The 23,009-nt window shown below is 32.3% G+C and overlaps 2 protein-coding genes across 3 annotated transcripts; one reads left to right on the plus strand and one right to left on the minus strand.

Moving 5' to 3' along the window:
- Positions 1-26: 26 nt before the first annotated feature.
- Positions 27-16,975, minus strand: LOC123005434. Its single transcript, XM_044399183.1, has 6 exons — positions 16,850-16,975; positions 13,634-13,818; positions 9,981-10,084; positions 9,485-9,837; positions 4,367-6,849; positions 27-1,744 (listed from the first exon to the last, which is right to left on the minus strand). The coding sequence occupies exons 2-6, from the start codon at positions 13,791-13,793 to the stop codon at positions 1,287-1,289; spliced, it is 3,558 nt and encodes a 1,185-aa protein (XP_044255118.1). The 5' UTR covers positions 13,794-13,818; positions 16,850-16,975; the 3' UTR covers positions 27-1,286.
- A 3,894-nt stretch (positions 16,976-20,869) lies between these two features.
- Positions 20,870-22,609, plus strand: LOC123005316 (putative high mobility group protein B1-like 1). Of its 2 annotated transcripts, none has more exons than XM_044399000.1 (7): positions 20,870-20,976; positions 21,262-21,455; positions 21,502-21,891; positions 21,942-22,065; positions 22,115-22,241; positions 22,292-22,406; positions 22,456-22,609. In XM_044399000.1, exons 2-7 carry the CDS (start codon positions 21,267-21,269, stop codon positions 22,525-22,527), a joined length of 1,017 nt encoding a protein of 338 aa, XP_044254935.1. In that variant the 5' UTR covers positions 20,870-20,976; positions 21,262-21,266; the 3' UTR covers positions 22,528-22,609. The 2 variants fall into 2 exon arrangements, with proteins under 2 accessions (XP_044254935.1, XP_044254936.1); XM_044399001.1 differs by having other exon boundaries at positions 22,304-22,406.
- Positions 22,610-23,009: the final 400 nt, after the last annotated feature.

Genomic DNA, 23,009 nt, shown 5'->3' on the forward strand with positions numbered 1-23,009 from the left:
TGACTGAAAAAAAGTTGAACATTTGAGTATATTTTTATTAAACACAACAAGTCAAATGCAAATTTAGTTTGTAGTTTTTAATGATTTATAGAGTGAAATACATGTCACATCAAAGTTTTTCGTTGAATCCTATTTTAAGTATCAAAATTCTCCACCATACAAGACAGGCACAAAGTTTAATACTTTCTTAAGATGGGTAACCGAGTTGGATGAGTCCTTTAAATAATCAAAGAAATTTGTTATTATTTGTCTGTTTGGTTTATACTAACCCCAAATTGTATTACTTTATAAATATATCGTAAGATATGAAAAATAGCGTATTAATCAAGAATCAATTATTTAAAGCTATCTTCAACTATTTATGAGGACTTTTTTACGCAACATTGCGTCAGTTACCTAAAAGAGTCGTCACGTTATCTAACGCTAAACTCATGTTTAAAAATTTCTGCCGATTATTATTTCTTAGGTCATATGTACTTTTCATTACATTTTATAGCAATAAAAAATTAGGAGCATTTTAATGCGATAAATGGACATGGGGAAGATTTTCTGCAACCGTTTACAATACGAAATCTGTTTTCCACACACTTTATAAAAACCTTTTGGAAAAAACAGATGCATATTTCATTTTCATACTTATCTAGTTTCAGTTCATCAATCGTTTAGAAAATGCAAACTGTTCCGAAATTTTGTGAAACAAATGAAATTGAATTCTTTGGAACGTATAATTAATAAATGATATGTAATTAAAATCTCATTCGGCAAATGATTTTTCCAGCACAATTTCGGTACAGTTTTGTGATGAACGAACATATAACGGGAAGTTGCGCGTGAAAAAATCGAAAATACTGAAATGATCATTGAATTAATTATTTTACTTGTATTATTGTATAAAAAATATAAGAGCTAATTTGCTATACTTTACATAAACACACAAAGTTTGACTATAGGTCGATTTGAGCTTGAAATATGAAAAGAATTCTAAACAGAACCATGATTAATTAGCAATAATCTACACATTCTGTTAACTGTAATAGAGTTCTATTAATTTCTAACAAGGTAGGCGACTTTAGCATTTAGTATTAATGTAGGCTTATGAAAAACTATACAGTCGAAGGTAAGGCCAGGAATTGATTAAAGTTCCTAAGAGGAAATCTCTATTTGCGAAGTGAGAAATGAGCCCAACCTTCATAAGATGAGTGGCCTGCAACTATCTGAATGCCTATATTAAAGAGAACATTTATGTACATTGTGCTTTGACGTTGATTCATTTCTATTCCAACACGTCAGATAGTCCATACTTGCACCTTTTCGGCAATTATACACCAGCTGGCGTGGTCGTAATAAGACGATATAATGTGGAGGTTTTCTACATATTTTTCTATCAATTGGTCCAATTCTCCCTCTCTAAACACGTGATAATATCTATGATAGGTTATTTCGCCGCCGATATTGTCCGATGGCAGCGAATCCTGCGATGTATCACTCAATAGTGTCGACTTTTCGCGCTTTTTCGACGAATCGCTCTCGAGACTAATGGTTGAATTCGATAATCTTTCTTCGGTTTTCGGTTTAATCGTTTTCCACTCGGGACACGAGGCCAAGGATGCGGTGCTTCCCCCGTCACTGTATCTGCTGATCGAGTTAGTGTCTTTGTGACTTTCAAGACCATCGGCCGACTCCACTGACTGACCGAAATTGATTGATGTCGCCACGCTCGAAATCATCGAGTTGGTGCTACTGCCTAAAAACGAAAAGACAAAATTTACTACTAGAGAAAGTCTAAAGCCATTAGTTATTGCCTAACACAGGAATTTTCTTTTTAAACCTTAAAAACTTAAGCTGTAAGCAAAAATGTTTGTCTCTGATAGAAAAAATGTTTTTTTTTTCCTTTTTACATAGTATATTATTTTTAAAAGAAAATCGTTTTTTTGTGTATTTTTATTTTCAGTCTTTTCTTATTTACTTTAAATAACACAAAGAAAATTTTTATTTATTAAATAGAATTAAATCTGTTTCAAATAGCGATGTTGAATGTGCTATTCTGTAAAAAAAAAATACGTGCTATAGCGCTATAACTCTTTAAGCTATCGACTATAAGTAAAAATCGAATTCTCTAAGGAAATATTTCTCTATACCTAAAATTCTATAAGCTTAAAATCTCTATAAAGTTATGGCGAGAAATTTGCTGACCGTAAAGACTTATAGTCTTTATAACGATATATTGTCATAGTAACAATGTCACTCCTCAATAATTTATTATAAGTACTTCTCTCCGTATTTCGCCAGTGATGCTAATTTTTGTTCTCTTATAATTATTGGTATCGTGTAAAGTTAATAATAAGTACATAGTTCAGTGATGGATCGTAATAATATTGCACTAATTGCATTATATTTATTATTAAATGAAGAAAAAAGAAGGTAATGTTGTGGACAGTAATGAGCTTCTTACTACAAAAACTTTAATAAAAAGAGTGTCTATTTAGAAAAAAGTTATTTTGTAAAAGGTACAAGCAGGTTTTATGAAAATCGGTAATAAATTTTTGTGTAATTTATTAATATGAGCTCAAAGTTGATGCATTTTCTAAATTCTCCTTCGGCTTTAGTTTCAAAATTGTTACTTCTTCAACTCGTTCTTTAAAAACGTTGCAAACAATCCTACTAATTTAATTACGTTTTTTTCTCTTTGATGTTTATGTTGTATTCTCATTAATTTCTTACTAAAAATTAGAGAATGTTTAGCAAATTTACATTACAAATTGTGTCTAAATTTTAGCGGTAGTCTTTTTCTGACTTTTCGTCTTCAAATTTTCAAAAACTGTTACTCAATTTGTTCCCGTTTTTGTGTTTTCATTTCTAAATTTTCTTAGACGATTTTTTTTGCTGAATGCCATTTTTTATTAATTAAATTAAAAACTGGAACTGCCAACATCCAAAAATTACCATGAATAAATTTGTTAAGACTGTTTGACATTTCCACTTAATAAAAAACAGACTTTAGGGTAATTACAGCGCTATAACTCGAATGTTTACATAGACGCTTAGAGAATACCTATTTTGATACGATTCTATAAGGACTTTAAAAAATTTATATACAGAGCTCTATTAGCTATGGAATATACCAGCTTATAGACTATAGCAGATTTTTAGAGAATAGCCTAATTAGTTATTAATATTTTATTTTGTTTCGAATCTCTTTTTGGGTAAATTATTACAGATTATAAAAAATATTGGTGAAGGTGATTTTAACATCTTGTAGGGTTTTCATTACTTAATGCAATTTTGTATGTAATTTTTTGACAAATCTTGTAAAACCAAAAAGATAGCCTCTGATAACATCTTTGCTTGTGAAAAGGTCCCCCCATCTTTATAAAAGATGGAAGTATAAAACTCAAACTGTGTAGGTGTATGACAGATTTTTTTATCTTTTTTTTTTTCGTTTTGGTCGTTTTATTGTCTTTTACGTTAAAAAATAAGAAACTGGTCTGTTCAAATTTTTGTGAGGAATAAACTTGTCTTTTTGTGTTTTTTTTTTTGTGAGCAGACTTTCAAAATGAAATTTGTCCATGTTTTTATGAATTGAGATAAAGGTTTTTAAAGTTTTTTTGTAAAATGCCTAAGTACTCCAGCCGTAAAATTAGTGTCCAATTGTATTCAGTGTGTACTGAATCACTAATGTAATAAGCCGATTACTAACCTTTTAAAGGTTGGGAAAGACATCATTAAATCTCATAAGGAGTAATATTATTACTTCTTTTGGGCGGTGATATGCAGGATAGCCAACCTTAAAATTACAAATATACCGGGAAATTTTTCTTTCAAATTGTCAAGTTACGCATAATATCTTGATAAATTATTATTCAATTGCTTTTTAACAGTTTCTCTTACTTCTGGGAGAGTACACTGCTCCATTTCGACGATTTTAAATCAGATTCACACATTATCTCAATATTCTTTTTGACATTTCTGAACCTTAACTTTCTTAGAATTTAATTTTATTTTTGATTAAAAATAATATGCTGGCGCCTCTCGATCGTATACATAAACACTAGGGGTAATGCCATATATACCACCTCGCTTGTAATGTACTATTTCACATTTATTGTCACTGATATAAAAAATTAAAATTATTTCTAAAAAGAAGGACAATTTTTGTTCTCTCCTGCAAAAATGCAAATTTGGACAAACTGCTTTTTGAAAGTCTGCTCCTCATTTCTAAATATACATTCCCATACCTATATTTCGAAGTGATATGTTTTTAATTTTTATTTTATTGTTTGGAAAACCAGATTTTTCAAATATGTTTTATTTTCTGTTGATTTACATTCAATTAGATATTCTATAGAAATAATTTTAGGTGGTTTACCTTTATCCGAATCGCATGAATCCGTCGACGTTCCCATCCTGATGGAAGTCTTACTAACTGACAGCTTACAACTGGAAGCAAACTCCGGTGATTCACTCAACGACTCGTTCGTGTGCGACCTTTTAAAAGCGTCATTTTTCACACTGAAATACTCACTAACTGGCACTTTTTTCGTTTCAGTTTTTTCTTTCGTTTTAGTTCTTTCGTAGCATTTACACTCGACTTCTCTACACTTTGTACAAGGTCGATTAAACAAACTATCACTTGCACTCAACTTGGCTAAATACTCGTTCTGTTTCTGTATCTCAGCACTTAATTTAGACAGATCGTCGAGTTCTTCGCTCAATCGATGAATATACGGGTCGTCGATGTTCTCGATCGATGTGGTCAAAGCTTTACTTTTCTCCTGATATTGATCGATTTCTTGGAGAAGCTTCTCGCTAAGTTTATCGGCAAAGTCGGTGAGATGTTTGTGGCATTCCTCGTCCCACGTGGGGCCTCCTAAAAGGGGGGTGGTGTCGGTGGAGTACCGTCGTTGTATGATGGAGAGGACGTCACCGGTTTGAAGTTTTCGCTTAGTGCGAGGGCTGGATTTAATCACTTTTTCCACAGCTTCATCGAGGGTATTGGCCACGTCGGCAGCGGCTTCGAGGAGACTCATCGGTTTAGATTCTTTGTTTTTGGAGGGAGGGAATTTGAATTTGGTTCTAGTGGTGTCTGTTCGCACATTTATAACGCTGTCAATGGAATCAGGGCTTGACACGCAACTCGAATCACTGTCTTTGTCGTCAACTTCCGGATTGAAGAGTTCCAGTGTTAGAAGTTTGGGGAGTGGCTTAGCGACTGCTTCGACTTTCCCATTGGCTACTGAAGAATGTCTTACTATGGGATAGTGGGATTTGGATCGTGCCCCAAAGCCGGGTTTTTGTGTCAGTAGTTCTTTAATTTTTTTCAGTCTCTCGGTTCTCGTTTCGGTTTTTTCTACTGGCGATTTTTCCGGACTGGTGTTTACACTAGGGGAATTTAGACTAGTTCTTCTAAATTTGGGAATTTGAGGTACTGAGTACTTTTGTGCAAGATTTTTGCTCCTTACTATTGTACTTTCCGTATGGTCCCTGTCTGATTTGTCTGAGAGAATATCGGAGGTGGTTGGTTTGGGGGAACTGAGCTGTTTGGTTAAAGGATAGACTGTTAGAGGCATTTGCTTGATTCGGGGACTGGTGGGGCAGGACGATTGTTTGATTCGGGGTGAGTTAGGGACTGAAGAAGTTTTGATCCGTGGGGAGATTGGACCTGGTGATAGTGGCGTCGGCGACATGGGATCCGATTTCGGAACAAATATAACTGAAGCGAACGAGTCTTCGGAATCTACACTAGTATCACTTTGCAAACTACTGTCTTTGGATGAGTCGGAACCGTCTTCTTTGGAATGTCTTCTTTCCGTTGTGGAACCGTCTTTTTTCTCTTCGATCACTATTGGTTTTTTCAAAGGGTCGATTGTTTCGTTTTCGGGGATCGTGGGTGATATCAGATCGGAGCTTTTCCAGTTTTGGAACATTCTGACGAATCCGTTTTTCAGCGATGTTCCAGTAACTTTTTCTATCGTAGTGGAATTTTTAATCTTATTCGTAAAACCCGTTTTAATTAATTGGAAGCGCTTTGAAGTAGAAACAGAAAAGAAAGAATCTTTGAATGAGTCGAAAGTGTGTCTTTGATAAATTAAATCCTCGTTCAAAGATGCTTGTTTCTGGATATTTTGCCGCACCCTTTCCTTCTCTTTCAATCTATCAGTCGACATCAATTCCTCATTTAGCGACCTTTGCTTAAACACTCCACCTCTATGATACCTCGCATGAAACACCTTAAAATCCGGTAAATTATTAATTAGCGTTTTCATGTCAGTCGGCTGATCTAAAGCCTCCTCATCGTCCTCCTCACAGATCGATTTTTTTTGCTTAACCAACTTGGGCTTGGATAGAGTGGCCTTCGGTTTAATTTCCGGCAACACATTGATTTCCGGTACACTCGGCGTGTTTGATTGCGACCTTACGATATTATTATTTTCAACAGTCTTAATATTTGTCATACTTTTCGATTTCAAGTTGCTCGAAATATCATTAACTAGTTGAGATGATGGAAAAGTTTGACGCCTCTGAGGCAAATCCTCTTCGTCGACCCTTCTCAGCTCGATGGGAATGTCTTGAATGTTCTCGTTACAGTCGCAACATTCGCATCCGTCGTGGTCGTAATGCTGTTGATGTGACGGCTCTTTAGCACAAGTACTCCAACTTTCCAAAAACCAAGGCCTATGCACACCAACCCTTCGCCCTCCTGCTAATTTCTGAATGGCTCGACGCACGAAACTGTAACAAGTTTCGTTGGGACTTGATAAACTAGAACTGCTGGGAGAAGAATTGCGGCCGGGGTCTATTGAACGGCCCTTGTGTCGGGTTTTCCCACGCTTTTTCACTATGCCCTTTGATCTGCGAAAGAGTTTTTTTTATTAATTATTTATGTTCGGTTTTCTTATTACCTACTATTAAATTAGTAAACAAGCTGTTCCGTTTAAACCTCACATTAGAAGTAAGTAGGATATAAAAGTGATATTTTTCTAAAATGTTGATTATAGCCATCGTTTAGATCCTGCTCAATAAAAATATTTTCAAGATGGCAGCACCGAAAATGGGTATCATATAAGTGATTTTAAGAGATTTTTATCAGACTTTCCTATACCCTTTAACTGTTTTTGAGGTATCTAGACTTTTTTGATTTTTTTTAATTTGCATCTTCCCCTCCAAAAATCGATAACCCTACTATTTTTAATTATTTTGAAATCGTATTTGGACATATGAAAAAGAAAGCTCGGATCTTTTCTTTCGTGTATTTATAATTGGAAAAATAATTAACAAACCTCCAAAATTTAAGGTACGCTTGGGAAACTTCAAATACCCGTAACTGAATTTTTTTCAAATGAAAGGCCCTAATGAAAGAGAATATGTATTTTGATTTTTTTGAATTTTTTTAATTCGCATCTTCCTCTCCAAAAATCGATAACTCTACCATTTTTTATTATTTTGAAGTCGTATTTGAGCAAAAAGAAAAGTTAGATCTTTTCTTTCGTTTATTTATAATTGAAAAAATAATTAATTAACAAACCTCCAAAATTTAAGCTTATGTATGAGAAACTGCAAATACCTGTAAGTAACTGAATTTTTTCAAATGGAAGACTCCCATTTTTTCGTCGCTAAATGCAAGAAAGAAAGTTTTCGCATAGTTGGTCACTTATAATTACACGAGAGCTTTTTTTTTCGAAGTAAACTTGACATTTTAATGAGAATTTTGTTTTCTGGCAATTTAACGAAAAAAACTGCTTCTGATAAAATTACGAGTCCGTAGGGCGAGTAATTTTTTCTGGCAGTTTTTTGAGTTAAATTGCCTAAAGGAAACAAAACTCGAATTAAAAATGTCAAGTTTTCTTGGTAAAAAAAAGCTTGAGTGTAATTCGGTAACACAATTTAATGAATACGTAAAACCTACTAGATTCAGACGCTTTCAAAAGTTAGGTTGCGTTTTGTCGCTGTAATAGTTAGGGCAAACTTTTGTCCCTGTCATAGTGACAAAAACACTGCGACTTATGGGATTTTTAGTGTATGAAAAAAAAATTGTCATGGAAATATTTTGCAAGTAAAAAACGCCAAGTTAGTTTTTTACAATTGTGTTATTCTGTTCGAAAATACATTTTTTTTAATCTAAATTTGAATTACTTTAATGTTCTATTTTTTTCTTATTTCTATGCCAACTTGTGCTAAAATAGCTATGGCTAATGAATTTCTCACAATATTAAAAGAAGTTACTATAACTCGAAAACTATCAAACATAACTATAGGAAATGTTAATACATATCGAAGCAGAACTAAAATCTGCTCCATTAAGTGGAAAAAAAATGGGGTGTTTAATTTAGAAAAAGTGAGTTAAGGGTATTTGAAGTTTCCTAAACGTAACCTTACCTTACAATTATTTTTCCAATTGTGAATGCACTAAAGGAAAGATCTAACCTTTCTCTCTCGTATATCCAAATACGGTTTCAACATAATAAAAAACAGTAGAGTTATCCATTTTTGAATAAGAAGATTCAAATCCAATTTTTTTTAAAAAGTCTAAATATTTCAAATTTCAAATATTTCAAATACGGTTAAACTTAGGTATAAAGAAGGCTAATGAAAACTCTTTCAAAATCGCTTGAGTAATCCAAAAACGCAATAAAAACATAACTTTCTATTTAAAATAACCAAGTTATTTTTTTACAACACAAATTATTTTTTTTAATCTAAATTTGAATAACTTTGATGTTCTATTTTTTTCTTATTTCTATGATAACGTGTGCTCAAATAGCTATGGCTTATGAATTTCTCACAATATTAAAAGAAGTTACAATAACTCGAAAACTATCAAACATAACTATAGGAAATGTTAATACATATCGAAGCAGAACTAAATTCTCCTCTATTAAGTGGAAAAAATGGGGTGTTTAATTTAGAAAAATTGAGTTAAGGGTATTTGAAGTTTCCTAAACGTAACCTTACCTTACAATTTTTTTTCAATTATGAATACACTAAAGGAAAGATCTAACCTTTCTCTCTCGTATATCCAAATACGGTTTCAACATAATCAAAAATGGTAGAGTTATCGATTTTTGAATAAGAAGATTCAAATCCAAAATATTTTTTAAAAATCTAAATATTTCAAATAATGAAAACTCTCGAAATCACTTGAGTAATCCAAAAACGCAATAAAAACATAACTTTTTATTTAAAATAACGCAGTTGATATCCACTTCTGGTGTAACAGGAAGTGCCACCATCTTGAAAATGTTTTCATTGAGCCGATTACGGCTATAAACGAAATTTTAGATAAATATTATTGTTAGAACTCCCAATACTTCTAATGTGGGGCTTATCCGGAATAGCCTGTATAAAATTTTGAAATAGGTTGGCCCTGCCGAGGGTTCTACATTCAAATAAATTTACTCTAATAAAAATGAAATACTCTATACACTTTTACGAAGTTTGTAAGAGTTTTTAAGCTGCAAATGTATTTTAATAAAACATGTTCACTTACTTAACGGATCTGTTAGAGTCGCTGTCGGAAGTTTGCGTGTAGGCGTGATATGGGGGTAGGCAGTCGTCTTCCGAAGTATTAGTCGTCGAGGTGAGTTCGAGGGAAGGAGTGCTCAAATGCTTAGGTCTGTGCCACGGAACTAAGACATCTTGAGACTCGAACTTGCGATGGCTTTGTTCCATGGCCCAAACCGAAATGATGAGTCGTCCTCCGATCCTTAGAACTCTGGCCAACTCCCTGAGGGCGCAGATTCTCCTTTCCGTTGTCGCCAGATGATGAACGACGGCAATGGAAAGCACGGCATCGAGACTTTCGTCGCGGAAAGGCAGCGCTAAATTGTCGAGGGCTATAACCTAACAATCATTAAAAATAAATTAGCTATTGGGCGAACTCAGTTATATGTAGATAAGAGAAGGCAAGTTACGAAACTCTTCTCAATCAGTTTGTACAATTTCCGGGAAATTTCCTGTGTGTAAAAGGGTGACGTGGCACTTACTTCGTTTTCCTTGTCTCGGGCTACTTCAGTCAATCGCATCGATTTATCGCCCCCCAAGTTAAATATCGAAGTGTTCACGTTCAAATACTTCCCATTTCCACAACCTGCAACAATATTAAAGGGGTCGGTGACAAATTATAAATTTCCTAGAGAGGAAAGTGATGGGAAATTAGAAAAAAATTAGAAAAACAAAAGGAACAGATATGGCGAAAAAAAGTTAATTGCACTGTACCTACAATAATATCTCTAAGTTTGCTGAAAATTTATTACAATTTCGTAAGTGGAAAACTTCATCTACGGTTTAAAACTAGAACAAAGTTACATTTTGGCCGTTTATATCATTATTTGAAATCATAAACAAATAAAATTCTACTAATTTTAAAACATTTAGAGTTGATTAAAAACTTTTTTGAAATCATACAATGAAGCTCAGCAAAGAAGGATCAAAGCTCCAGATAAGCACATGTGGATTTGTATTTTGAACTAGTCATATATAGATATTAATAGGACATTGGTGTCAACTGCAAATTAATAGTTTGCAAGATAATAGTGGAACGTGACAGATGAATTGAAAATGCTTTGTACATTTTCCTTTTTAATAAATGTCATATGCCACTCTAACGGAAAATAGGAATTCATTGTTCCTGGTCAGCGACTACCCTGTTTTTATGGGTTTTAGACAAGTCAAAAACGTTTTTATTCTACGAGGACCTTTATTACCAATCAATATATTGGTATGTTTTTTGTTCTTTAAACAAAAGTATAATTTTGATTTTAACAATACGAAATGAATTTCTTGAGGTTCTGTGAAATTTATTTACCTAAATATTTTTACTTCTTTTCCTACAGTTTATTTTTTAGACTTGTAAGAAAAGACTGTAATAAATTAAGACTACTGAGAATAGATGGGTCCGCAAATAGATTTACTATTTGTTTTGTTGGAGACTTGCTTCCATGGAAGTTTTTTTAACGTTAAATACTGTAGCACCTAGAATGATTTATTATGAACAATCAACACATTTACATATTAGAACAAATTTGATTCATGAAGTTTATTTCATATTATGAAGCAAATTTTAAGCATACCTATTTACTTTATGAAGTAAATTTCATTTAGTTTTTCTTTGTGTTACATAGTAATTATTAGTACCATAATTTCCAATCTCTCGGTTATTGGAACAGTTTACATGTATAATATGATTTTATTTATTAAATTATTATTTTATTAAATCTTAATACCCAGCGCTACCCAGTGCTTCAATACGCCATATATCTTCTTTCCAGACTTTCCACACTTTCTTGCCTTTACTTTAAAAGTTAAGTTACAGAATGTCTATTTTCAGAACTACTGCAATCGAAATCAAAAGAGAAGCAGGTTTTTGGATTTTAAACAATTATGAAATACATAAATTATGGCCTAACATTAGTTCTAATGGTATCTTATCATTTTATTTGCTTACAGTAATTAAAGGAACAAAAATTTTTCCTAAATTTTTTGGTGATTTTTGAAAGGCTGTAACTCATCGAAAAATGGTCCCATTTAGATTAAAAAAAACATTTTGAAGCTTTAATTTTCTAGTTTTGAGATCTTTTGGCAAATATTTTTTGTGTGCTACAGTTATCATGCAATTCTAAGTAATAGCGCGAGAAAAAAAATTCTAAATTTTTATGTTTTTGTTTTTTGATCTACGGACGTGGGGATTTTTTTTTAGTTTAGTCAATGCATAGGCCGGGTAGCATGTTTGTTTACCTTTAATATGCTTTCTTCATATTTTCTTTAAGTCAATTTGTCGCTGAGACATCTGACTTTAAATGAAAAAGGATCCTCTTGTTTTTGATCATCGATATCTCAACAACCAATGGCCACACAGAGAATATAAGGGTAGTGTCAAAAACTGGAATAAATGTATTAGAAGATCCTCTTATGATTTTTTGGAAAAAAATTAAAAAAAAAAGAGAAAAAAGTAAGTTTTTGCATTGTTTTAGTAAATCTTGACGGGGAGACTATTGTTTTTAGATGTTTTTACAGCACTGGTAATTTTTAAATCGATCCATCAAACAGTTTTCTCGGACCGATTGATCAAAGTTTGGCAAAAGAATTAAAGTAACAATTGTACATATTGTTTCTGAACATCGTCTAATCTTCGTCAAGATGAGAAAAACATTTTTTTTTAATTTCCACAATTTTGCATTAGTTAAATTTGAAAAAAATCGAAAAAATATTCAAAAAAATAAAAAAAAAATTTTTTTCAAAAATTAATCTGTATTGTTTCTTGAATTTTTTTACAAATTAAAAAAAAATCTAAAACATTTTTGAATTCCTTTTTCAAAAATTAAGCAGCATAAGAGGATCTTATGACATTTATTCCAGTTTTTGACACTACCCCCATATTCTCTGAGGATCCTTTTTCATTTAAAGTTAGATATCTCAGCGACAAATTAATGCAAAGAGAATATGAAAAAAGCATATTAAAGGTAAACAAACATGCTATCGGGCCTATGCATAGACTTAACTAAAAAAAATTCCCCACGTCCGTAGACCAAAAACGAAAACATAAAAATTTATATTTTTTTCCTCGCGCTATTACTTAGAATTGCGTGATAACCGTAGCAGAGAAAAAATATTTGCCAAAAGATCTCAAAACTAGAAACTTAAAGCTTCCAAATAGTTTTTTTTAAATCTAGATACGACCATTTTTCGATGAGTTACAGCTTTTCAAAAATCACTAAAAAATTTAGGAAAATTTTTTGTTCCTTTAATTTTTTGAAGTAGTATATTATATTTTCTCAGTCATCTTTTTGCACTGAAGAAAATGAAAATGAACCATTGAAACGGCATATGCATATTTTAAACACACAAAGAAATCGTAACTTTTTAAACATAACTATAATTTTTTTATTATTTTAGAAAGAGCAGATGGTCAATTTTTCTGCTTCTTATAATATGTGCAAATAAGATAAGACAAAAAAAGCTTATTGCCAATAAAGAAAAAATTAAACCTTGTTTATTTGGTATAGGGAAGGAAATGCGATTTGTACTTTGTAACATTTCACTTGACAAACTTTGTATATTACACACGTAACATATAAAAAAAATATCAGTGATCCCATCATGTACTGTTTGCACTTACTCGTAGCAGACTTTGAGACATTCTTGTTTGCATATCTTGAGAAAAAAGTAGTAGATAAGAATACGTTAGCATGCAATAAACATAACTGTTGTCAATATTAACGTTGGAAAGAATCCAAAGCAACCAAAGTAAAAGTTTTTCTAATGTAAACATATTTACATGCTTTTCTAGAAATCATAAAATCACTCTCACTTAATGTTTCATGAAATATAACTATTGAAATATTTGAAAATATTTGCTCACACAAAAATAAATAATTGATGTTTTCTAGTCTTAAATACTCACTCCAACAAACCAAACTATAGTTGAATAAACAAGTTTGTCTTTTTTGTCCTAATTTCTTGTTGCACATTGCTTTCAAATTATGTTTTAATTTACTTTCTACCCGTATTACCAACTGAAACTATTTTTATTTGTTTAGGTATGTAGTTTTGCGAGCATAAATTAATTTCAGTTTTTTGCTTTCTGAAAATCCGCTCAACATTTAATGTTTTATTTTGATTGTTTGAAAAAATGACTTACCGACGTCGCACACCAAAGATCCGGGTTCTAGATCTTGCAAAAACTGTTTTACTTTGGGCCAGGGCTTGCTTCTGGGGTTGTCGTAGAATTGTTCGTAGACGTCATGCACGTACGCTTGCTCTAGAGCAACGCTTCGTGCCACACGCTCATCCACCGGCATGATCAATCAAATCCTGTTCAAAACCCTGCAAAAGAAAATAATCAAATGATTCCAGATGCAGGAAATTGTGTTATCATCGAAACTTTGATACAATTTAGGCCACCCAATCGACTGTCATTAAATATTCATTTATTCTCTCACCGTAACCGCACTTGCCATCAAAACTAAAAACTGATGAAATTGAAAAAAAACTTTCCTTCTTGTTTGCCACGTCGCAGCTATAACTTTTTGGAACAGATGGTGAAGTGGCGCATTTGCTTCAAATAGGATATCAATGATATATTGGAGTATTGTCAAAACATGGCTATTTATAAGAAAAATGGCGATTTGACGATAAATTATATAGAGCGAGAGTTTTTGACGCTCTGCACCAACATMCTTTCTTTCATTCTAAATAAAATTTTATGGGAATGACATGTCGATTGTATTAGTTTTCTGGAGAATATTTTTCAGATTTATTTTTATACGGTGTTTAGATTAATCTTCTCTGGCGCAGAACGGCCTTGGTTGGAGCTTCCACTTCTTCAGCGTCTAATGATTCATGAGCTAGTGGTCCAGAATTTATTATGCGTTGAACTTTGTTTAATAAGGTTCTAAGCACGTAGTTGGAGATATCGTTCTTTGAGAACTTCTTATGTGCAGGAGAATGGAATAATATTAAGGAATATGATACGAATTTACGTGGCCTCAGGTTCAACACGTACTTTGATCACTGATTGATAATAATTAATTTGATTAATTAAGCAGCACCTTTTGTAAAGAGAAGAAGCAGAAAATTTGATGTACCTTTCCAGAAATTGCTGAAACAGCTAAAGAGACAACATTGGTAAATGTTGATATAAATGATAAAAAAGCCTAGGCGCAAAATTAGATTTTTTACTCCAAGGTAAAACTTTTACTTGTAACATTTAGCCATAAAAATGGTCACTTTTGTGACGTCTGCGGATAAAAAGGTTTTTGCTTCTCAAAGTAACCTAATGCGAACTTCATATTAGGTTTTTCTATTCGAAGTATGGTCAAGGTTTGAGCAGTCGAGCAGAAAATGTGTAAATCTAAAAAGCAGCTTTCAATAAGATTTTTTTTTGAGTTTAGATTGTTCAAAAGTGGTTAATAGATATTATCCGAGCTAGGTATAAGATTATATTAATTAATAAACATATTTTCTATAATTTGAATTGTTTTTTTATTAATTTTTTGGGTAAATTTGAAATACAATGTTAAAAATAAAAAAATCTTAATACTTTTGTTTATTTGTAACACATCAATTAGCGAAAACTACATTTTAGTAAAAACAATTAGAAAATCTCGATAAAGAACGAGTGTTATCAGTTTTTAATACTTGGGACTTGTAGTCAAAAATAACACACAAGAATAAATACCAGGTGAATAAAAAGTATGGAACCAAACGTTTTTTGCTTAAACTATTTATTTTTTGAAAAAACTAATTGATGAGTGATAAAGTAGTATAAAAATGTGATGATTTACCAAGAATAAAATTTTTCGAAATTTTCTTTTGTTTTTGAGTTCTACAAAAAAAATAATTTTTTTAAATGGCAACCCACTATAAAATCATTTTCTCATAAAAGCTATAGTCTAAGGATTACAACTATCTGCTTTATATTTAATTTTTTCAAAAAAATTTTTTCACATAAATTGCAATTTTGGCAAAAAAAATCGCGTAACTCAAAAACAAAACAAAATTTCGTTCTGAAAATACGATCACATTTTTTATATTACTCTAATTTATATTAATTATTATTTCCTGGAGGCAAATGATCAAAAATAAAACCGCTTGGTTCCATACTTTATATTCACCCTGTATATCACGAAAAAAGACGTTTTGGCCAGATGCCTGAACTCGGCTACGCCTCGGCCACAAAACATCAACAGTTTTATTTTTAGCTCAAATGTTAAATGTTAGATTTATGTTCTAGATTAATAAGTTTTTAGGCCGGTAGGAACAAATAACAGTCTCGAGTAAAGTTTGTAAATCGAGACAATAGCCTTGAAAAAAAGACACTAACACTTCTACAACAGCTTTTCATTAGCCTTTTAAGTTCTGTAAAACCATAATAACATTAACGAATTACGAAAAAATAATGTGACATGTGTACACACTAGTATTTCCTGAATATCGGTTTAATCTGATGGATGGCATTTCATTTTTATCAATTCTGGTTTTCACTATTGTCATTCGATTTGATTACATCGTAAATTCAGACCCGGAAGAAGTTTTCAGTCACGAATGAACTTTATTAGAAACTTACGCTGAAATATATTTTTAATAGAATTGATTAAAAGAGAATAAGCGAGTGCATGCTAGGAGAAAGGCCCATTTATTAAAATTTTACTCAAACTACAATGAGTAAAAATCGATATAATTGCAGGTTGGAGTAACTAGAAATAAAATAAAGCCGAAATCACAGTTGGGTAATCAATTCTCCCGGCGCATCCACCATTTTTGCAGTACGTTTGGTGATTTTCGTTTAACAACGTTGATGTAAAAATAGTTAAGGGCCTTAGACGTGACTAAATTAACGATGCAGATTTGTCAATGATCTGTAAACTTGTCTAAACTATGACCTATATAGAAATAAATCGATATGATACGCGCGTCAGATACCGCCGTCTAAAAATACCATTAAACGGTTTCAGACCGAAAACCACGAATGACCGTCGCTCTTAAAATACATAATAAGGTAAAATGTGTGATTCATGAATGGGCCAATTGGTGTTCCATGTTCTCAGGCAATAATCAGCATAATCTTGAATGAAGTTATCAGCGTTTCTGTTATCGCGGTGTAGTTCCACTCGCCCATTAACCATTAAAAACGCCAAAAATAAACGCTAGGGGATCGTCTACGACCCAGCAACGGTATCCAAGATCCAGCATACCGTATTGATCCGTATTTTCTCCATCTCTATCTCTTCTTTCACCTACATTCTACATCATGTCTATTTCATTCACGAATCTGCCCACAACATGGTCGCGAACTGTCAAATTGTCGAAGATCAAGCACCCATCGTTGAATTTTGGGCCCTTTTCACCTACTTACCGTTTTGTTGCGTGATGTTTTGTTTAACTGATCGACGTGTAACACTCTATCACAGACATTTTCACAGGTCGCGACGCGTTTTGCGGAATTAACAGACAACAACCCCGATTGTAATACATCCTCAACGTATTTCCAAGCCCGACTAACTGTGGAGGCGGTTTTGACGTCATGGACATGCGCCGCGATGCCGCCGACGTCGTCGAGACGCATACAATTTTAATCAGGACATTAAATGATGGCCAATCTATCGACTCGAATCGGAGGAACACCCTTAATGTTTTAGAGGTGAATTACGGTAGTCATGCCGTAATGGTAATTACGAATAGTGTGGGCGAGATTTTGGGAAATATTCTCCAGTTTTGGTCCCGTTGCACTTGCATGCTTGCAGCCGTTACCCCGGTAACCCATTGAGGTCCTCTGACGTCAGTCCATTCGGGGAAATCATTTGCCGTTGCCGCAGAAATGGAGGTGACGATAACTCCGACGTTCTTATTGGTCGAAATTTCAACTACGTCATTCTACCCACGGCCACGTTACGATCAAATCGATATTATTTATCCTCGATTTGGATTTTTTTCATCCCTCATTAAAACGATCTTATTTAGCGTCATTGAAAGTCGAAAACAAACATTTTATTACCCTCATTTTTATAAGCTTGTCTGGATTTCGATTTAATGTGAGTGTTGCGAACGATAAATTTTGAGGGTCTTTGTGTAAAAACAGCAGAAATTAGAAAATCGGGGGAAGATTTATGGATTCGTTTATATTTCGGGACAAAATCTGGTCCAGCAACCAGACTAGGAATGCATACGAAGCAGTCAAATATGGAACGGTGGTAACAGGATAGCAGCAAGGATAATAGAGTGGAGAGAAGAATAAGGCAATTAGTAGGGTTGAAATGTTGGGGTTTTTATAACACCGAATACTCATATTCGAGGTTTCAGTATTCTCGTTGATTTATATGCAGAGAAAAGATAATGGCTTTTATGACTATCTAGTCCTTGGTGGTATTAGTCGGAACAAACAATTTTTTCTGATTTCCGATAAGTTAAAACAAATAAGACTTTGTTTTTTGTGTTTAAAAAATATTGCTTTTTGCAAGCATGTATTAAAGGACAAAATCGTTTTCTCCATACTTTTCTGCGTTTAAGAACATTTATTCTAAACCGACAAAAACGTAACAACATTTTTGACGTGGCTATTAACATCATTAAACATTATTCTTCGCTTTTAATAAATGTTATTTTGCACAAAATAATAAATGTTATCCCTTGCTTATTTTAACTGTTGATGTAATCCACAACGGTCATTTTTAAATTGCAGTCAAGTTTTATTTTGGGTGACAATTCAAAAGTTTAATACACATTGAGCAAATTTTGATTATCTCAGTTTTTTTTGTCCACCAACTGTACCAACTGTACTAACTGTATAAGTTTTAAATATAAAAAACTGAAAAAACATAAATACAGTATGATTCACGAGGAATAATAATGAACTTGACCAAATACTCGATGTAATAATCTCCATTAGATTTTCCTAATTTACTTTGACTTACACTTAAAAAAAATACAATTTAATCAATCAATTTAATACAATTTAATCAATCAATTTAGTCAATCATCAACATTGCCATTTTTTACAAATAGTACAATAATATATGAAAAAACAAACTATGCAGTGTCACTTTGTCACTCGTTTTAGTTATATTATTAATTAAAATTTAATTATTGTCCAACAATTACAACATAATTCTCAAGCAATCCTAGCGACATTGTTTGCAACAACTAATTCCTGACAATGTATTGACACGAATATTCAAAAATTGAACATGGAAACGATGTTCAGCGAAATAACACCGTCACTGTATACAGGCTGTGCCAGAACTCGCGCCCCAGAAAAGATGTCATATAAAGTAAGAAACCGAAGAAATCGAAGTTACGAAAGTTTTTTTTGCACTTTGACTCTATTTATCTCTATTGGAAAAATAATTTTCCAAGTTTTTTTATTACAGGCTATTCGAAGGAAGTTCTATCCTAAATTGTAACTGTTCAAAGTTATTTGTCGCTTTTATTGGCAAAATTTTGGTACCTTTACTAAATAATTGTAAAAAAAACATACACAAGATCATCAGTAACATTAAATAGATATAAAAAAATGTTAAATGTCTAACTTGAAATTTTTCCCTAGGGCGTGAGTTCTGGCGTGAGTTCTGGCGCACCCAGTATGTTTTTGCCTTTTTTGAAAAAAAAGACAAAGTTGTAGAGAATCAAATTTCCTTTAAAAAATTCAAAAAATTCAAAATATCAGCCCTAGAGACAGTCATAGATGTTTCAGTGACAAAGACATTTCGTTTATATAGCTTGTTCCAAATCTGGTGGCGAACTGACGTTGTCAGAAATGATTGAATTTTGACACTAAACATGTGTTTACTATTAAAAAAAAAAATTGTTCATAGGCGTCGTATGAAATAATATTTTAAAACCACTGTTATTCTTTAAAAAATTATAATAAGTAGGTACTCGTACATCATAARATGAAGAATGATGAACGAATTATTAAATTTTTAACGCATGGAAAGAATTTTCAAAAATGATATTCCTAACAATCCTTGTCTTCAAAATTTTTAGAGAAAAAAAGTACGCCCATGTATTTTTTATCTTAACCAAGTGGGCGCACTCCAAGTGTCTTTTCTGTCACTGTCAGTTCGCCACCAGATATGGAATGAGCTCTACCGATTGTTCCGTCTCTAATCAAGATTTTAAACCTAAACCGTTAAAAAAAGAGATTTGATGCCAAACTTTTTTCGTAAAAAAAAAATATTTTCTACAACTTTGTTCCTTACACTTTTTGTATCCCGTATTTGAAGCAATAAAAAATGTCAAAAAATGTGAGACAAAGTAAAATTTTCTATGGTTTATAATTTCTTCCCGTAAAATTCGTGTGCCACAAGTATCAATGAGTCTGAAAAAAATTTGGAAGCAACCAACATTTCATTTCAAAGATAACATGGATAGAGCTTGTTCCAAATCTGGTGGCGAACTGACGTTGTCAAAAATGACTGAATTTTGACACTAAACATACTGGGTGAATAGAAGGTATGGAACCAAGCGTTTTTTCGTAAACTAACCACTTTACGAAAAAAATAATGAGTGTAGTGTAAAGTACAATTAATATGTGGCAATTTATCAAGAATAACATTTTTCGAAATTACTTTTAATTTTTGAGTTTTGAAAAAAAAAAATTAAATGGCAACCCCCCTATCTATTTGGATAGAAACGTGCAGTCTGCGATTTTTAAACATTTTTCATAAATGGGAATCTTATTGGTCTTTTCGTCAACATTTTAGTAATTCTCATTCTCCAATTCTCCAAGGTTTGACTTGTTATAAATTATAAATGCTCTGTTTGGTCATTATGTTTAATTTATTAAAACAAAACCAAATATTTTAATATCCATGTTATTTTTGAAAAGTAATGTTGGTTGCTTCAAAAAAAAATTTCAGTCTCATTATTACTGGTGGGACATCCTGTATTTTGTTACAAAGTATTCACGGATTTTTCATTTTGGAATTGGAGTTTTAAGAATTTCTCATGAGGATTTGGATAATTTTTTATATTGAAATTCGGGGTTTTACCCATGTTTTTGTGCGAATGGTAACTAAAATGGTGTATTAGAGATGGCGGCACCAAACAGAAGCTAACAAACGAAACGAATATTAAAAATATTACAAATAAAACAATTGCCGAAAAAATATGGGTATTAAATAAGGCGAGTTGATTTGTATTATATCATATTAAAAAAAATACTGAACATTAATCAATAATTAATTATCTCGTAAAAATGTTAATGTTTATGCAACCAAATATACACCTTAGCAAAAACATATTTTTTATATGTTCATTATTTTTTAGAAAACAAATAAATTGAAACGATGTCAATTATGTTGAGGAACTAATTTTGATCTTATTTTATTGTCTCATATTTATCAAAAAATAAAAGACTTTCTAAACAAACGCGCCTGATAGATGGCGCAAGTGTGCCGATTGTTACCGATTGTTTGTTGTGCCAAGGATGCCCACATTGGCATAATTAAATTTCAGTTTTTAAAGCAAATTAACAAATTTTGCGTAAGTTTTCATTGTCATTGTACACACTTTCCGCATATTTAATTACTACAATTCTCACTTTGTTGTCACTTCTGCCACAAACGCAACAAACCTAAAAATATAATTTGATTGTTGCATGTGCTGCCATTTTCACATTAGTAACTGATTTATATTCACGTAAATTAATTTGAATTTGATAATGCACTAATCTTTTAGTAATTTGAGATAATTAGTTCTGTTTATCTATTAAACTTTTATTTAGGTTATAGAGATTGGTACGCCTGTCTAAATAATGTACTTTTCTAGCAACAATGGTCTCCCAATTGAGCACTCCAACTGAACTCTATAATTTGCGATGGAATAGTTATTTTTCGAATTTGATCAACGTTTTTAACGAACATCAAAGCCAAGAAGCTTTAGTTGATGTTACGTTGGGTTGTGAGGGCCAGTTTATTAAAGCACACAAATTGGTGTTATCAGCGTGCAGCATTTATTTTCAGGTACTTTTTTTATTGCTAAAATAATAAATCATAAAAATAATTGCAGAAAATATTTGAAAGTCACACGAATCCTCAACTTTTAATTTTACTAAATGATGTGACATTCAAAGATCTCCAATTAGTTATACAATTTATGTATAAAGGTGAAGTAAAAGTAGCAGATTCTGATATGCAACAATTCCTATCGTTGGGTAAAATGTTACAAGTGAAGGGCTTATGTTCGGTTGAATTACAAGACAAACACAAAACGCACTCAAATGATGGCAAAAGTTGCGAAAAAGGGACATCTCCAATAAACGACAAAACAAGTACAGCCGAAAATAAAAAAATTACCTGTAATAAAGTGGTCCAAATCGATCAGAAGAATGATAAAGAAACTAAGGAGAGTCCATCTGCTAAAAAACGGAAACTGCCGTCACCTGCACCTCCAGACAAAGTATTTTTTTACAATTACCAAAGATCATCACTTAATATCATCTATTTTAGAAGAAAATTACTAAAGATTCCGGCCCTGTTGATACCCAAGACTTAGCACGTATTCCACGCCCTCCTAACGCATTTATGATTTTTGCAAACCAGTGGCGCAAAAAACTAGCAGTGGAACATCCAAGTCTCCAAATCTACAATTCAAATTCTTTTAATAATTTTTATTTTTACAGGTGAAAGTAATAAAGACATATCAGTTAGATTAGGAAACATGTGGAAATCATTATCGCAGGAAACTAAAGAAGCTTTTTATGAAGATGCAAAGCGGGCTGATGAGGAACATAAGTTGAAATATCCTGGGTGAGTAAAATAATTTAAACAAAAATTGATCTTTTTCACGCTTCTCGAAGGTATTATTACAGCCCCAAAGAAGCACGATTTAGAAAAGCGATTGCTAATAACAATAAATCAGCAGATAGGACGGACAATTCACCTGAAACAAGTAATGAAAATGAAGGAGAATTAGTAAGGGTTATTTATTTCGAGTAATGTAAGCTCATTCCTCTTTTGCCAGATTGAAATAAAATTTGAGGACAACGATGAGGACAGTCTGAATCAGTCGACTCAAAGTAATGGCTCGCATTAAATTATTTAATTTCATAGAAAAATGTGTTTCTTTTGAAGTTCACCGTAGTTTATTTATTTTGTAAGTAAAGACCATTTTCGCATACTGTCTATTATTTCAATAAAAATTGGTGTATTTATTTAATGTTTGGGAGCAAACTGTTTCTGGAAAGTGTCCAATTTTTTTGGGAATTGGCCAGTTTTCACGAGTTTGGCGAACTTTGATCCCTCAGGTGAAATTATAAAAAGTAGGTGACTTACAATTAGCTGAAGTACAAAGTGATAAAAAGTAATTTGCATAATTCGTGAATTTAAATACGTGTTACATGTACAAATCGAACAAACGCCAAAAAAAGTGCAAATGTAGGAAAATTATGTGTAATGACTTTGGCCGTGATACAAGTGACGTCAATTAAATTTTATTATTTTAATGGAAAGTGACCTTACATTACTGATGACAATAATTTATTTCTAATTTATGTAAACGTATTGTAGGATATAATC

The sequence above is a fragment of the Tribolium madens genome, unplaced genomic scaffold (genome assembly GCF_015345945.1).
Source record: "Tribolium madens isolate multiple individuals breed KSU strain unplaced genomic scaffold, Tmad_KSU_1.1 Scaffold_20;HRSCAF=117;Tcas5.2_LG4, whole genome shotgun sequence".
NCBI lineage: Eukaryota > Metazoa > Arthropoda > Insecta > Coleoptera > Tenebrionidae > Tribolium > Tribolium madens.